At 39.9% G+C, this 16,121-nt stretch overlaps 1 protein-coding gene across 5 annotated transcripts; it reads right to left on the bottom strand.

Annotated features, from left to right (window-relative positions):
• Positions 1–392: 392 nt before the first annotated feature.
• On the bottom strand, positions 393–11,826 carry FAM221A (family with sequence similarity 221 member A). 5 transcript variants are annotated; one of them, XM_074574855.1, is made up of 8 exons: positions 11,545–11,826; positions 10,388–10,511; positions 9,634–9,807; positions 8,979–9,169; positions 6,620–6,826; positions 5,664–5,774; positions 4,924–5,012; positions 393–3,136 (listed from the first exon to the last, which is right to left on the bottom strand). In XM_074574855.1, exons 2-8 carry the CDS (start codon positions 10,477–10,479, stop codon positions 3,074–3,076), a joined length of 927 nt encoding a protein of 308 aa, XP_074430956.1. In that variant the 5' UTR covers positions 10,480–10,511; positions 11,545–11,826; the 3' UTR covers positions 393–3,073. The 5 variants fall into 5 exon arrangements, with proteins under 5 accessions (XP_074430956.1, XP_074430955.1, XP_074430954.1 ...); XM_074574854.1 differs by lacking the exon at positions 10,388–10,511 and having other exon boundaries at positions 11,484–11,826; XM_074574853.1 differs by lacking the exon at positions 10,388–10,511 and having other exon boundaries at positions 11,545–11,824.
• Positions 11,827–16,121: the final 4,295 nt, after the last annotated feature.

The following is a 16,121-nucleotide window of genomic DNA, read 5'->3' as shown; positions in this document are numbered from 1 at the left end:
CACTTAGGATCCCTAACCAGCCTCTACTGTCATAAATAGCCAAGGTACATCTAAGCCTTTTCATAGGATGATTAAAGCTAGTGAGAAAATGCTGTTCTGCACTCTAGGAGTGTTATAATAATGGCAAAATAATGATTTGAAAGCCAGCTATTTAAAAAATGAGAAGTGCTTAAACATTGCCCAAGACCTACACAATTAGTGTTTACCAGCTCAGAGCACTCTGGCTATGACAACAAACCATGTCTCCCGTGCCAGATTCCTTGGATTAGAGTCAGAAACGGTTAACGGGTATAGCTGAACAACAGATATACGCCCACAAATAAATCATACAGATGAACCAATAACTTATCCGTCCCATGATATTATGTTCAAAGTTCACAACGGCTCCCAGGAAGACCAAGCATCAACCTCTTTGTTTATAATGACCACTCTTAATGGCAAACATACCAGCATTTGGTCTCTGCTTTTAGCTTTACAAAAACTTTCTTAATGAAAGTATAAAGAGATTTTTTCAATAGAATTGGAGGTTGCAATTTTGATCCTACAAAATGATGATTTTTTTTTTTTTTAGGATAAAAATAAGAGTAATTCCAGTTAAGTGTCAATTTCACTTAAGATGTGACATCAGTGTCCGGTTTTCACAGCCAGCAACATTATGAGATATATTGTACCTAGTTTTTCATGTATAGATATGAATAAAAATTCTGCAAAAAAGTACTACATGAGTACCAAGAAGTCAAAAGTACGCCCTCTAGCAAGGAAAGTGAGTTTCTTTTACTTGGACATCATGAACATGGGTGAAAAGTGGTCACAACTCCTAAGCAATATTTAATGCAGTTGGTATTTTTATGATCCCATCTGTTTTCCAACTAAAACCAAATATTATGAAATAAATGTAATAACTTTTTAGTATCATTTAAGTGGAAATTTTAAATAAGTTTAAGCACGGAATAATTTTTTTTAAACTAACTATGATAAAACCAGTTCATGATTATCACAGTAGTTTAGTAAGGCTGAATTTGGCAAATATTTAAAACTGACAGGTATTTTCATCTCAAAATGTCAAAAAATACATTATTTCCTAAAAGTAAAAACTTATGTTATCAGTATAAAAAGAAACACAAAATACAAGCATTTTGTAACTATTAAAACCTCTGTCTTTAACAATATTTTGCTGTGAGAAACCTCATCTCTGAAATATACATGTAAATTTCTGGAACTGTATTCCCTAATGGGTATAGCCATGGGATAAATACGGAAGTAGAATAAATTTCCACTATCAAGCTTGTAACAATCTCTCTGAAGACTGAAATATTTTTTCTATAATTTTATTAACCATTTTTTACAGATGTTATTTACATTTGTTTGTTTCTTGTAATTCTATTGTGAAATCCCCATTTACTTATGAGACTTGAGCATCTGCAGAAATGATTGCTTATAAGGACCAGAAGAGGGAGCTCAAATTAATATTTTTATTTTTTAAGTTAAAGCAGTATGTTACAGTGTAGAATTTAAAGCTAAATGTACTTTTAAAATATTCATTAGACACTTTGATATATTATGCATTTAAATTAAACTAACAGATTGACCTCTCTGATTGGCATCTGTAGTAATGGCAGTATAGCTCAGAGTTAAGGTAAATGGCCTTTTTTAATCTTTGAATTTGGGCAATTGAGCCTTTCATTCCCTTCTCACTTGGATTCCACTGCCTCCATCAGTCACTGTACGACCTGCATGCCTTCCCAAGAACTCTCCTTCCCTCCCACAGCTGATATCTGAACGAAAAAGCAAGTTGCCCGGCACCAAACGCCTTCAACCTCACCTCTTTCCCTCTGCCAGTCAGCCACATGAAGGCGCACAGAGGCATTGTCTCTGGTGGGAATCACAGTTTTGTCAGCTTCTCCCAACTCTTGCTATGAAGTCTCAGTACATACATACATACTACCTGAAGTCTTCCGTCCAAGAGACACCTTCAAGTATTTTTAAGGACAAACTGACATACACCTCTCTGTTTTCAAAGGACACTAACACAAAGTTAGGTCAGGCTCTGCTTTTGCCTCCCAAACTGCAGCCTCTGACAGCTATTCTGTACCAAGTTCTTGCTGTGCTGCTTGGCAGATTTAAACCACCATAAAAAGTTAAGAAATTTTAAATTTTCCTGTCCCCTACCTTTAGCACAATATATGCTGCCACAGCTGTGAATATGGACATACAATACAAAAGCACATCTCCCTTCTTGAGGGACTCAGTCTGTGTTGGATTACACGTGATGAAAGAGTATCTGTTGAATAAATAAGCCTATATCAAACACTATATAAATATTTGTTTACATGCAATAAATAGCATAACCATTTCCACTTAATGTTTTCAGAAGTTTAATGTAATAGAATCATTATGGACCATATCAAACAAACAGAATCAGCTAGAGAAATCTGTCATAAAGTATACAAGCAGGATACCTTCAAGTAGCTACTGCGTATGTGTGGACATGGACTTACAGAACCTCACATGTAAAAAAGTATTTATACATTGCCAAGAAAAGAGCCTAGAGAAGTGTGAGAGAAGGAGGGTATGTTTGAATCTTAGGTAAAGGCGGTGAAACCAACAGAAAGAAAAAAAGAAGATTTAAAGAAAAGATTAAAATGTCAATATTAGCAGAATAAATTCCGCCAAGTAAAAATCCATGAACAAGATGAGTTCTAAGGACTCTACAAATAAAGAAAGTGTGTCATAAAAGTCTAAGAATGGGACATAGATTTTCTTTGCCCTATTACAATGTAATACTTAAATACATGCTTATTCTCTCAGATCTTGAATAACAGCACTGTAAATCTCTAAATATCATTTTCCATTCTCAAAGGAATATCTATGTAACAATTCTGGAGATTAGAAACGCATTGATTAAAGTACCAATTTTATTACAACAAGATAATTAAAAATTAATTTCAGCAACAGACCAAAACAGCAGAATAAAGAAATGAAGAAATACAAGTATGCGGGTATTCACAGCAAAAAATACTCTCTAATACAATGATTAACACTGTGCCATATACTAACTATTTCTTTATTAATTTCATGGCTTCTTTGATGGTACTGGACTTTTCTCTTTCCGTTTAGCAGCCTTCTCCTTTTTCAGCTGTAACAAAGAAAGACACCAACAGTGGTTCAAGCATTAATTTGCAAGTCAGCCAGTAATGCAATATTAAATTGCTTCATCCAGTCATAAATTTACCAGAGTGATATATGCAATGGAGAGAGCTATAGATCATTATTAGCCCAATCTAGCATTGCTTACTTTTGCATCACAGGACAAGTAAGCATTTCCATAGCTCTGTAGCTCCTCCCCTATTCAAACCAGGGATTCCTTTATCTCTGATAATGGCAATCTAGGTATTTACGTATCCCTCCAGGCCAAAGTGCCTCACGAATGTTCACAGTTTTATCTTTATGTCAATGAAAGAAGTTTTATTACAGACATCTAACAGACACAGACTAACCAGCATGCACAAAATCACACAGCAAGTTTGTTGCTGAGGTAGATGCTAAACCTCCATCTCAATGTCTCCTCACTGACCCACAAGGTCGTGTCTTCCTCTCGTAAGATTTTTCTACACAGTAGGCTCTTATAGCATGGTATGATTTACCAACATGCATACATTTAACTCTGCCATTTTGTAGTAAGACTATTAATCCAAACAAATACATCTGTTGTTTTTAGAAGCAAAAGTTGTTCTCGAGTATTGTTACATTAGTGAATGAAATTCTATTTAGAGCAATTATATGAAAGGGATGCATGGATTTTTGCACCTCATCTAACATAAGATAGCATGTTGCTATCAAAAATGCAAGGAAAAAGAAAATAATATTTTTAACATGCTTTTTTTCTTCCCCATAAAATAGTGTCAAAAGGAAGCAAGGCCCTAGTCCTGATCTGGATGTCTACAAATGAACTCACTGCTAAGCAATTCTGTTGTTAGTCTACACAGAAACTCATTTTAAAACATTTTTCCACATCTGGAGGCTTGAGGTTTGTATCTGAAATTCCTACTACCTTTTGCAAAGAAAATAAAATCTTAAGGGGAAAAAGAAATGTAGCAATTTGGATTTGACAGTAACATGTTTTCTCCTATAAACTGATAATGTATTTGTAACATCTTATCCTATTTTGAGATGATTTCCAAAATAAAGAAAATTATTTAAAATTTCACAAAGCTACAACAGCTTTCTCATTAACAAACACCTTGTTGCAAGCAGCGAGCGTAACAGCAATTAAGATTTTAAAAGATAATTATCTAACACTGCCTTACAAAAGAATTGATAAATAGTCAAGACATACTTCCAGCTGAGACAGTGGAGCTAAGGAGCTAATGTAGGGAAAGTGTTCTTTAAGAACACCTCAAGATGTATTTAAGCATCTAAGTAACCTACACCACAGGGCATTTAAATTTAAGATAGACAGTGGGGTGGAGGAGGCACCTCAAAGGGGGTGATTCAGATCATCTAAGACACATCAGATTTAGCCCAACTGCACAGACATTCGCGTTAAGGAAAACATCATAAATGGTTTTATAAATGAGGTAGCAAAACACACAATCCTAAATGTCACTGGGGACTTTCTGCGAGTCTGCTTTGTTGGGGGTGGTTTTGTCACATAGGAAAATATTTTATTTTTCTGTAATGGAGAGTTACCTCACTAAAAATCTGCCCTGTTAAGGTAAACACCATCCCAGACATGACTGGCCTCTGAAATCCTGCAATAGCTCATAATTGTACTTAAAACTTTATTTTAGGAAGCTAGTGTCTTCTCAGGAAGCGAACAAATGATATAATGCATTTATATGCCACTTAAATCATACATGTATCTTTTTTAGACATCCTCTTGTGAAAATACATTTGAATTAAGCAATAAATGCAGTAACTTGCCCGTTCTTGAAAACATTTTTCAAAGTAAGCCATGTCATCATCTTCTGAATGCCTTCCATGAGAAACTTGCCTTGTAGCACTAGAACCACCTGGCAAAAAAAAAAAAACAAAAACAAAACACCATCCATAGTTATGTTTTATGTTTAGCAAAACACATTTAAAATGAGAACTCACTTTACAGGCAAGTAACAAAACCCAGCAATTGGGACCAAAGAGTAACATTTTTAGTCTAGGCTAGTGGCTATTATAAATACTCTTGGAGGAGTTCAACAGTTACATTAATTGCTAAATACTTATACTAAATAAGGGACATAAAATAAGCATAACCGATCCATAATTCCATGCAGAAAATACTTTCTGGCAGAAGGCAGTTTCACAGGATTGCACTGAATATGTATGACCCATTCGGATACAATGAGCTTCTAGTAGGAACTAAAAATTTAAAAAACTGACCAAATGAATAAATGACACCATTAATGGGGAAGATACCAAATGCTACAAAAAATCATTAAAGTTAAAAAGCATATCATGAGCAAAAATAACAAGCAGTGACAAACCAGTTATTCTAAGCACTTCAAGTACATGAATGTTGCACTAACTTTTCACATAATAAGGCTTCAATATGCATTTTAATTTTTAACTTTTATTTTAGCCCAAGCATCCTTCAACTCATAAATAAAATAAACTAATTTTATATTAAATACTTTTTGTAAAACAGTATTATCCTACTAATATAGCACCTGCTATCTGTGAGATGGTTTGAGCAGAACTAGAAGGTGCCTGAAACGCTTTTAGAAATGGATGATCCATGCTGGTAACAGGGGATTCTAAAAGTTCATCAGAAGGAGCCCCTGTTAGAAAATAAGTTGAATTAAAACAAAAATTAACGTCATGAGATATATTAAGAACATACATGATGGGGTCAAAACAAGGCTACAGATTCGTACCTACAACACCCACTGCAGGCCCCATAAACTCGAGTTAACAAAAGCATTACAGAAGATGGCTTCAAAGGAAATGAAAAGTTTTGGTTTTTTAATTGTTGTGGCTATGCTATAGTTTCTAAACTTCAGACAAAGACAGGAAACCAGATCAGAATTTTAAAAAGCAATAATGAGTACATGGCAATAATAAATATAACAGTATTTCAGGACAAAATGTCTCCATTACTAAATGACACAAAATCACAGAGCAGCAGAGGTATCGAGGCCAACTAATATCCCTGTCAAAAACCAAAGTTCTACAAATGACCTCTTTTTCTTACGAACACCTATTAACTTTGAGTTAAAAAAAAAATAATGCTGTAACCGTATAACCAGGAAATACCTGGACAGTATTGGGCTAAAGGATTAACGCAAATATAACATCGAAGTATTATGACATGGAGGAGAAAAACAGAAGTTACAGAGTTCTTTCTAAAAGAAATGCTCCACTTCAACCAGACGCTACGGGGTTGAACACCAGAAATGCTGGTAAAGAATTTTTTTATTGATTCACTACAGGAAGTTGGACAAAGTGGTCACAGTGGTCTCTTCGCACATAAGGAGTGCTGGAAAAAGTAAAAAGAACCTGTCCTTAAGTCATACTCCTATTGATCTAGTTTGCCTTCAAACTCTGAAAATCTATGTTGAATTACTACTTTTCAAAACTACTTAGTTGAAGAATTAAAATTTCATCTCAGGTCAGCTGCACTTACCTATTCCGCTGTCATCGAGTCTCATGTAGCCTGCTGCTAGTGAACTAAAACCAGTCAGTCCTCCCATAGCAGCATAAGGAACATCCTCCCCCACAGGCTTTCCTTGGGCTAAGCGCTCTTGTTTAGTTTCCACTACTGTTTCATGAGCATATGTTGGCTGCCCACATGCACAGGTAAAGCAACTATGAAAGCCCGAACACTTGGAACCTAATCAACAAATAAATAAGCATAATGAGTGAGATTAGAATGGAATTTATACTTCATGGCAGACAAAGCGGTGTTGCCCTAAACTGATCCTGTGAAAAACTAGAGTTCCTTCCCTGCAAAAGCATCCAGCTATGCTTTCTATTTGGAAGCACATATATGATTTGGGGCCAAGCAATCAGCTGTCTTTGCTGCAACCTTTGACAGCCTCTTTTCATCATGATATGAAAATGCAGGAGAAGGGATGGGTGTGGGGATTAGATCAGAGGGGTCGTCAAGTCTCAGGGTCTCATTCAGTCAAGTTTTTAGTACCTCAGAAGATGGAGATTCCACCTCCTGGATCAATGTTGGTCTTCCCTTGGAGCAGACATTTCTTTCCTAATATCTAATTGGATTTCCTATGTTGCAACTTGCAGCCAATTTTGGCAGTATTATCTCCAAATGTGTACAGCACATGTCAATGTTGCATGGCCAGAAAACTTCAAATCACAATTTATGATACAAATCACAATTTAAATGTCTTTTAAAATTAGCAAAATTATCTGGGTAGTAAACAGAGGCTGTGGCAACAGCAAAGTAGGTTCTACGTAAGAGTACCGTGAGACTGACTTTCAGGGGGTTTTTAAGCTTGCGTAGCCACAGGATGTAACTGAAATAGTTACACAAATGACATGGGACATTCAGAAACATGGAGTGAAGTGATGTATCTGCCCTAGCTCCAGCTAAGACTGTCATCAAAACCCTGCCGGAGCAATGATGTGAACAAGAAACTGAGGAACTGATTTTGCAAACGTTTCATTATACAATTTACCCTGCTTCCAGCTCATGGTTACACTTCATTTTGCAGAGGACCAAAAAAGATTCTTTTTAAGTCTTGTGTAGTATGTTCAAGGATCACATTCTTGGAAGTGTTAAAGGCTTTTTCGTATCATTTTGGGCACTTCTCAGTAACAGAGCTCCTACTCTGTATTTGGATACAGAATAAAGTATATCCAATATATAAAGTGCAACAGCAATATTTTTTTCAATTATAAAGAGAGTACGTCTCTAATTTATCTATCACATTAGATTTCTACAGCACTGGGCTAGACTAACACCAGTACATTAAAACAACACAAGTCCAAAACAGAAGCAAGTCTTGGCACTTCTCTATGTAATCTTTGAAGCCCTCGGAAGTGTCAAGTATTTTTGAGAAATGCTAGGAAAAGTGCATAATATAAATGATTATTAAAAACACTGTGTTCTAAGGATTCAGTCTGAATAATCCAATTGCACATTTAAGATTTTCACATTGCTTAAAGCAATTTCTTGAAATGCTGTCATATAAATATTTTATGTTTTATTCTGTGGGACATGATTCTTATCCAGCAAAAGTTGTTTATGATTTTTCCTGTACAAATTAGACAGACTTCATGAAAGAAATTTAGTAACAGTATGGAACTCTTAACAAAAAAAATTTCAGCTTATGTAACGAGGTTTCAAACTAAAACATCTTTATGCATTATTTAGTTTCTACGGCTAATAATTACTGTTGTTTCATTACAGTAACCTCAAACAACTGAAGAAAAAAGATTCCTCTTAATGCCTTCTCAAACCTTTTGCTTGAAACTCCATGCCCATTTGCATTTCTAGACCCACAATCCGTATGCTTGGGAACTGCTTTGTTAGAGTGCTAACAATAGTATAATTTGGGAACAGAGTGCTACTTCCTATTGAGTTGAGAAAAGATATAAAAATACACTAACATTATATTCAGCCAGGCAATAGAGGCACAGAGATCAACACTTCTCTCTCTCAAACTACCAAGTTCAAGTAGAGAAGCCATGTGCATGCGGCAGTGGAAATGACAAACTGCAAATGGGGTGCTTTCATACTGCCTAACTTAAGGTGGCTGTCTCCATATGTACCTAACCAAATCATTCAGAAACTTATGCTCCTTCACAGAACTTGGGGAAGCTAAGGATGTTGTTCTAAACCCTCCCATGCAAAAGGCGATGTCTTCCTTCCCATTTCCCATCCTTCTGCAATGACCAAAATGCACATCAGTGACAAGTGGCAGCACATACCTAACACTCTGGGCAGAATACAGATCCCTAACATGCTGTTCCTGTTAAGTTTCCTAGCAAAGAATGCTGCAAGTCCATCACCAACTTACAAGAGTTACACGAAAATCCAGGCGCTGCACTGTGCTGATCAGCAAAGTGTTTGCACCTACAACGGATGGGCTGTGTGCCATTTAGAGGGACATAGTGATAGGACTGGCACGGACAACGGCTCACTCTACAAGGCACACAAATAGGACGATCTTTGGGAATCACTTCATAGTCCATTTTGTGTTGTTTATACCTAAAACAGGCAAAAATAGTAACTTTTATAACTTTGTTAGTATTCGTCAGAAAACTGAAGGGATTCTAATTTATCTTACAAGTTTTGTTTCGAAATATCTTTAATTATATTAACTACTGCTAATTGTTAATTTTCAATTAAATGCATATCAGGTGCTTTTACATCCATTCATCACATAATATCACAAAAGGCTACATTTTTACAGTACTATCAGAATCAATCTGATCTAAAATAACTCACACCTTAAAGCGAATTTACTGAAGACTACAAAAAATCATTTTAGTCTCAAAAAAATGTATGGAGATTTAGATTTAAAAACAGTTATTATGATTTAAAACCTAATTCTCTCAACCCCTAGACCTTAAATTAACTTGCCTATACTGTACTGTAATGTATCTGGAAACATTTTACATTTTTCTGATTTTAAAAAATACAACAGTTCAAGAAAATGAAAAGATTCCTACCGGTGAGTACAAAAGCACAGCGTCTCTGGTCCCACAAGCTTACAATCCATACCAGTTGGTGATCTCCAGCTCACGTACAACCTGTTCTGTAACCGAATTGGTAATACTTTTCTTTTGTACTCCTCATATTCCTCAGGGGTAAAGAGCTTTCCTCCATCATCATCACCTACAATTCTGTAAGCACGTCATAAAAAAACCATATGAGAAAATGAAGACCATAAAAGTAGGTTTCTCAAGATATTTTTCAAAGAATATATAACAACACTCTTGGTTTCAATGCAAAAACAAAAACCTTATCTTTCATAATACTGTTCTAGTGATATACATTTAACAGAACTATAGCTGATCTTTAGAGAAATTTTGTGAATAACACTCCTTTAAAAAATTTGCTCTGATGGACTGAAAACCAGGGTCATAAGAAAGAAGGAAAAAAATTAATACAGCAAACTACCAAGCTCCTTTTCATACGGCAGAAAAAGCAATGGGCATCAAGAGTCGTGTCACCAGCCGGCTCTGCCTCAGACTTCTTGAATGACATCTGGCAAGTCACTTCACCCATCTACACCTAACTGTACTGCAGACCTGTATCAGGTTATCTAATCTTAGTCTAGGCTGAATAAGATTACTCAACCGCAAGTAGGTAACCACACTGCCATCAAATTAACAAGCAATTAAACATCCAGGCTGTCTTCTGCTTTTCAAGAAGACTATGTTAGTTTCTGTACATAAAGGCGATAGCAGCCGTATCCCATACCTCAGACAGACCCATTTGTTTAAGCTATCATTATGTTCAAATTCAAAGTCACCAAATAGCTGGAACTCTGGAGCAGCATCCAAATTCTGCATTTATGGAGACATTTGAAGACGGTAAGTAAAATCTGTAAAATGCAATTTAGACTTTAATTGCAGCACTTAACTATGCTGAAAATTAGACTAATGCCTGTAAATCTATCAGTTATTACCTGTTGGGTGTGCTAGCCTGGTCTAGTGGGAGGTGTCCCTGCCCACGGCAGGGGGGTTGGAACTAGATGACCCTTAAAAGTCCCTTCCAACCCAAACCATTCTATGATTCTTCGTCAAATATTCTGTGAATCTGTACACTGGCAGTGCTGTACAGCACCAGAATAATGTGTCAACACATCACCGTCATTTGCCTGTCAGTCCAGCCCACACCCACTGAATCTGTGTGTAACAAAACACCGCTGCGCCTACCACCTCTGATGTTTTTTACTCAGGGTTTCCCTATGCTAAATCGAGACAACATCGCAGTACTATGACTGAGATCGTGTTTATTTTTGCTCAGGATCGACTCTTCAAGAGGAGCAGCGACGAGATTAGCAAAAACACGTAGGAGTGTAAAGGACATGCGTTTATATGCTGAAAAACACAATTCACGCCGAGGACAGCCCGCGTTCCCCGGCGGAGCAGCACCGTTGGTGGGGGACCCCTCACCCCTCATGGTGCTGAGGCGCCGCCAGGCCGGGGCACAGGCCCGGTCCCGGGAAAGGACGCGTCACCTCGCTGGCAGCCGGTCACCATTTACAACATGCCTTCACACCGGCGGGGCAGGCAGGGACGACGTCCCCGGGGGCTGCCTCTTCACCGCAAGCCAGGGAGAGAGACTCCTCCTCGGCGGAGAGCCGCCCTCGGGCACCTGCAGGGTGTTAGTCAGGCCGCTTCCCATCTCGCCGGTAAATGGCGGGGGAGGGGGTGTTGTGTGACACACCGAAGGCGCCGCGGATCCCGGAGAAGCGGCTTCAGGACGGCGGAAGACGTCCTGAGCGGTGCCCGGGCCGCCGGGATCTCCTCAGGGGAACCGCGGGCAAGGAGGGAAAACCGCCGCCCCCTACCCCTCTCCTCTGCCCAGCGAGGGCGGGCGAGGCCCGGCCCCGCTCCTTCCCTCCACCTCACCGCCGGTACTCCCAGTACTCCGCCAGGGCCACCTCATCCAGCTGCAGCCGCTCCATGCCGTCCCCACCGCCGTGGGGCCGCCGTTGGGCAGGCCACCTGAGGCGCGGCGGGCGGGGCGGCTGCGCGCCCGCCGCAGCAGGTCCCCGGCGCATCCGCAGGGCGGGCGGCGGAGGGACGTGCGGGGCCGCTGCCGGCGCTGCGCCAGCCTGTGCGGGCACGGCGGACCCGCGAGGGGGCTCACACGGCCCCCACGGGAGGGGATTGGTGGTTACCCCCCTTCGCATCCTGCTGAAAGACCCAGAGAAGGCACCTTCAGTGAACTGCAGGGCTGGGAGATGTCTGCCTACAGGTGCGGAGCCTCAGAAAGGGCGCTGACGCAGCCACCGACAAAACCAACCATCCAGCATATCCATGTCCACCCCAAGCCCTCCTGTCTTCTGCCCCTGCGCTCCTGTTGTCCTGAGCGGCTGCTAAGGTAGACCTTACTATGTTTCTGGTGGGTAGGTGAGGGGTGTTCTTGTTTGGTGACTGATTCCCTGGTAGATGTAAGGGAGGGAAGCCTCAGGGGTGCTCAAGCTGGAGACAGGGAGAGCTCAGGACCCCCTCTCATGAGCGGAACCTGCATTAGATGCCCTTATGTGCACCTCGACACCACACCTGCCCTGCGATGGCGTGCCCAGCACAGAACATGCAGAAAGGCCCAATCTACAACTACCTGGAAGGAGGCTGTAGTGAGATGGAGGTCAGTCTCTTCTCCGAAGTAACAGGTGACAGGACAAGAGGAAAGGGCCTTAAATTGTGCCAGGGGAAGTTTAGATTGGATATTAGGAAAAATTTCTTCACGGAAAGAGTTGTCAAGCCTTGGAACAGGCTTCCCAGGGAAGTGGTTGAGTTGCCATCCTTGGAAGTATTAAAAAGACAAGTAGACATGGTGCTGAGGGACATGGTTTGGTGGTAACTTGGCAGTGCTGGGTTAACAGTTGGACTTGATGATCTTAAAGGTCTCTTTGAACCAAAAAGGATTCTGTACACAAGAGGTATGTTGTGGGTACAGGAATACTTCTACAATATCCTGGCAAAGGATAAAGTACAGTTGTAGTCTTTACCTACAAAAATTTCCTCCAGCCTGCCTGAACTAAAAAACCAAAAAGCCTTGCTGCCTGCACTCAAGAAGCACAATTGCGATGAGCTCCGATTGCTCTTAGCTGATACTGCTGCCTTGAAAAAAGGCTGTACTATGGGTCTTGTGTAACAACGTGACAGTGCTGCTGTACAGTATAAATGAGGCTCTGCACGGCAAGGCAATATATATTTGTTCTGCTACTACATGTTAGCTCAGAGGCATAAGTTTTCAATAAGAGTAACATTAACCATATTAAGTCTATCACCTGCAATCATTTGATTCTAGTAGTAGTGTGCATTTCCTCTTTTTAGTTACCCCTTTTTCCTGTACATCAACAGCAAGTCTATCCTACAGTACCATGCTTACCTTCCTAGAAGGTAAGTGGACTGCCGTCACTTCAGTCCCGCTAGGAATAATTAGTGCATGCTGGTAAGGCTTACTCAGGCTCCAGTTACTGCCATAGTCTTGTTTAACCTTTAAATTCCCACTCAAGCTAAATAAATAAACAAACCATGTAAGTTACCAGTTTTCACCAGTTCCATGCTCTGGCCAATATACATCCCCATTTGCTTCTGATTCTGCTGTTGTGCGCTGTATACAAATAAAAGGTCCCAGGAATGTACTATGTAAAAAAAATGCTAACAAAATTATGCATGACTTGGCTTTCATTCCCATGCCAAGCAATATAATGAAAGTCAACAGTAGTATTCTTTTAGTAGGAGTAGAAAGACAGGGTGTGGTTTATTACTACGTTGATGAGCTGTAACCAAGTTGACTATTGCCAAGTCACAAGTCTTCCCTTTATTGTGGATTATGTCTTTAGTTTTGCAAAGTTTACTGAGAATAGGTAACACCTTTTATTAGATCAACTGATACAATGGGGAAAACAGACAAGCTTTATAGCAACCAAGTCTTTCTTCAGGTTTAGCTTTGACAGACAATGTCGCACTCCAGGACAAAGGTTCTTTAGTTTTTACAGATTGAGTTGATGGCAAAGATGCTAGCAAAAAGAAAAGCACTCAGATATTAAAATTATTTTCCTGTCTTAAAGTTCTAGTGTTCAGTTTATTAAATAGATAAAAATTATACACTAAATTACAGCCTCTGTATAATGCTTACTGAAGAGAGATGTCTGAAAACTCAATTTTGGCATAAGCATGACCATTTCTCCCTGTTTTTCCCCCTACTCCAAGTGTTTTTAATTTTTAGCTTGAGTAAAAAGGAAGTGACTTTGTAAACAAATCCATTCCAAATATTTACTTTTCAACAAACAAATATTTAATATTTTGAGGCAGGTGTAAAGAACATCAAACAGTGGAAGATGCCATGTACATTCTTTAATTCTTGATCTTTAGCATAATGCAGTATATGTCTTGTTCCTTAATGTATACATTTAACAAAGAAACCACTTCCCCTGGATGCCAGCCCTTCACTTGTTGCTGTAGATCTGGAATTTCAAAGTTACCTCAGTGGGTGAGTTTAGACCTATGGAGAGTTTCATTCTCAGTGCATGAAGGAATCTACAAAGTGAAGAACATGACCCAGTTACAGCATCAAGGAACTCAATGGATGCTTGGTGTTGAGAGGATAGCCAGGCTCTTTTCAGTGGTGCCCAGTGACAGGACAAGGGGTAACGGGCACAAACTTGAGCATAGGAAGTTCTATCTAAACATGAGGAGGAACTTCTTTGAGGGTGGCAGAGCACTGGAACAGGCTGCCCGGAGAGGTGATGGAGTCTCCATCTCCGGAGACATTCAAAACCCACTTGGACGCGTTCCTGTGCAACCTGCTCTAGGTGACCCTGCTCTAGGTGACCCTGCTCTAGGTGACCCTGCTCTAGGTGACCCTGCTCTAGGTGACCCTGCTCTAGGTGACCCTGCTCTAGGTGACCCTGCTCTGGCAGGGGGGTTGGACTAGATGATCCCTGACAGTCCCTTCCATCCCCTACCATTCTGTGATTCTGTGAACTCAACCATAGAACTCTTCAGAGCAGAGACAGTCCCTATCTTTGTGTTTTAGAGAGAATGCAGAGCTGTTGATCCAAAAAAAAAAAAAAAAAAAAAAAAAAATACTGTTGCCATTTATCTAGAACAGCGTGAAAGATGTATTTCATTTAGGACATGAAAGCTGCCTCTTGATATCATAATCTTACATCAAACTCACTGACATTTTTTGAAAGCTCTTCCATTATAATACATGTTTTGTTTATAGTGCAAGACAAAAGGAGGCCAACTTTGGGAAACACTCGTAACCAAAGATGGTTCTTAGATTGGCAATCCACAATTCCCACTTCCTCTCCATGTGCACCAAACACCACCATCATGTTGAAAAAACTCCCATGTGTTTGAAGGCTGTAGTCAATAGATCACAGGCTGCTCTTTCTGATACTGCGCTATCTTTGCAAACTGACTGCTGCCTCTTGATACAAACATATTGGTCACCTAGTGACTGAATATGTGAGCAAAAGGTGTAGTACATTTTTCTTAATTGAGCTTTACGAAATTGATGTTTAAATTGTGTTTTGCATGTTAGCATAAGCTATGAGCCCTCAGACTGTCAAAACGAGAACCAAAAGTGTAGGCTTTTTCCATATAATAAAACGTGCCTGTCAAAAAGGTACTGCAATTCAAGGAAATCTCCAGGTTGTTTTGCACTGGGCAAGCCGCCAGCATTGAAGCAGAAGGTGAAGAAAGATGTCACAAGGACCAAGGCAGTGTTTTGCCAAAACATCCCCCAAAGAGAGGCGAAAAAACAGGGAGACTCTCAGGTTGCCAGCAGCATCTAAATGAGGTGATAGGGCATATGGTCTGGGCATTTGTCCTGTGGCTATGCCACATGTATAAGAAATTTCAGCAGAGCAGCCAGCACTGCCGTACAACACGTGGGTTGTCACACTGTGATCTGAACGGGAACAGGTCACTCAAAGGCAGAAGAGACATCAGCACGCCCTCACTGCAGTCAATACAGCTTCAAGTAAGTTAGCTGAGGAAAATAAAAAACACACAAAAAGGTCAGGATTGTTTCTCTGGGGAAAGGAAAAATTCCTCCTGTGACCAAAACTTTGAAAAAGAAACAGATGGGGAAAGGGAATCTTGAAAGCAGGACAAGAAACTCTGCAGGCAGGGAATTTGAACGTACTGAGGAGCACGCTGCTGCACAGGAGCTGCATAAAACTGAAGATCTTTGAGATACCTTATCTGTATGCATATTTCTCTGTTGCCAGAGATCCCAGCACCGCCAGTAGAATTGGGGGAAGAGCTCTGGCAAGCCTCGTTCACACAGAATGAGCTAAGCTCCTATGTCATAGGTTGATGTACCTCATCTGTGCAAGATCTTTGTTAAAAACAGTGCTCTGAAATACAGTTTGGGTTTGGAGAGCAGAGACACGTTTCTGAATTAGGCAGCTTTTGGTGAGGGCTACAAATGTTAGTCCATATTGTTCTTTAGTACCAGA

The sequence above is a fragment of the Larus michahellis genome, chromosome 2 (genome assembly GCF_964199755.1).
Source record: "Larus michahellis chromosome 2, bLarMic1.1, whole genome shotgun sequence".
NCBI lineage: Eukaryota > Metazoa > Chordata > Aves > Charadriiformes > Laridae > Larus > Larus michahellis.
This window is presented reverse-complemented; position numbering and strand designations above follow the sequence as displayed.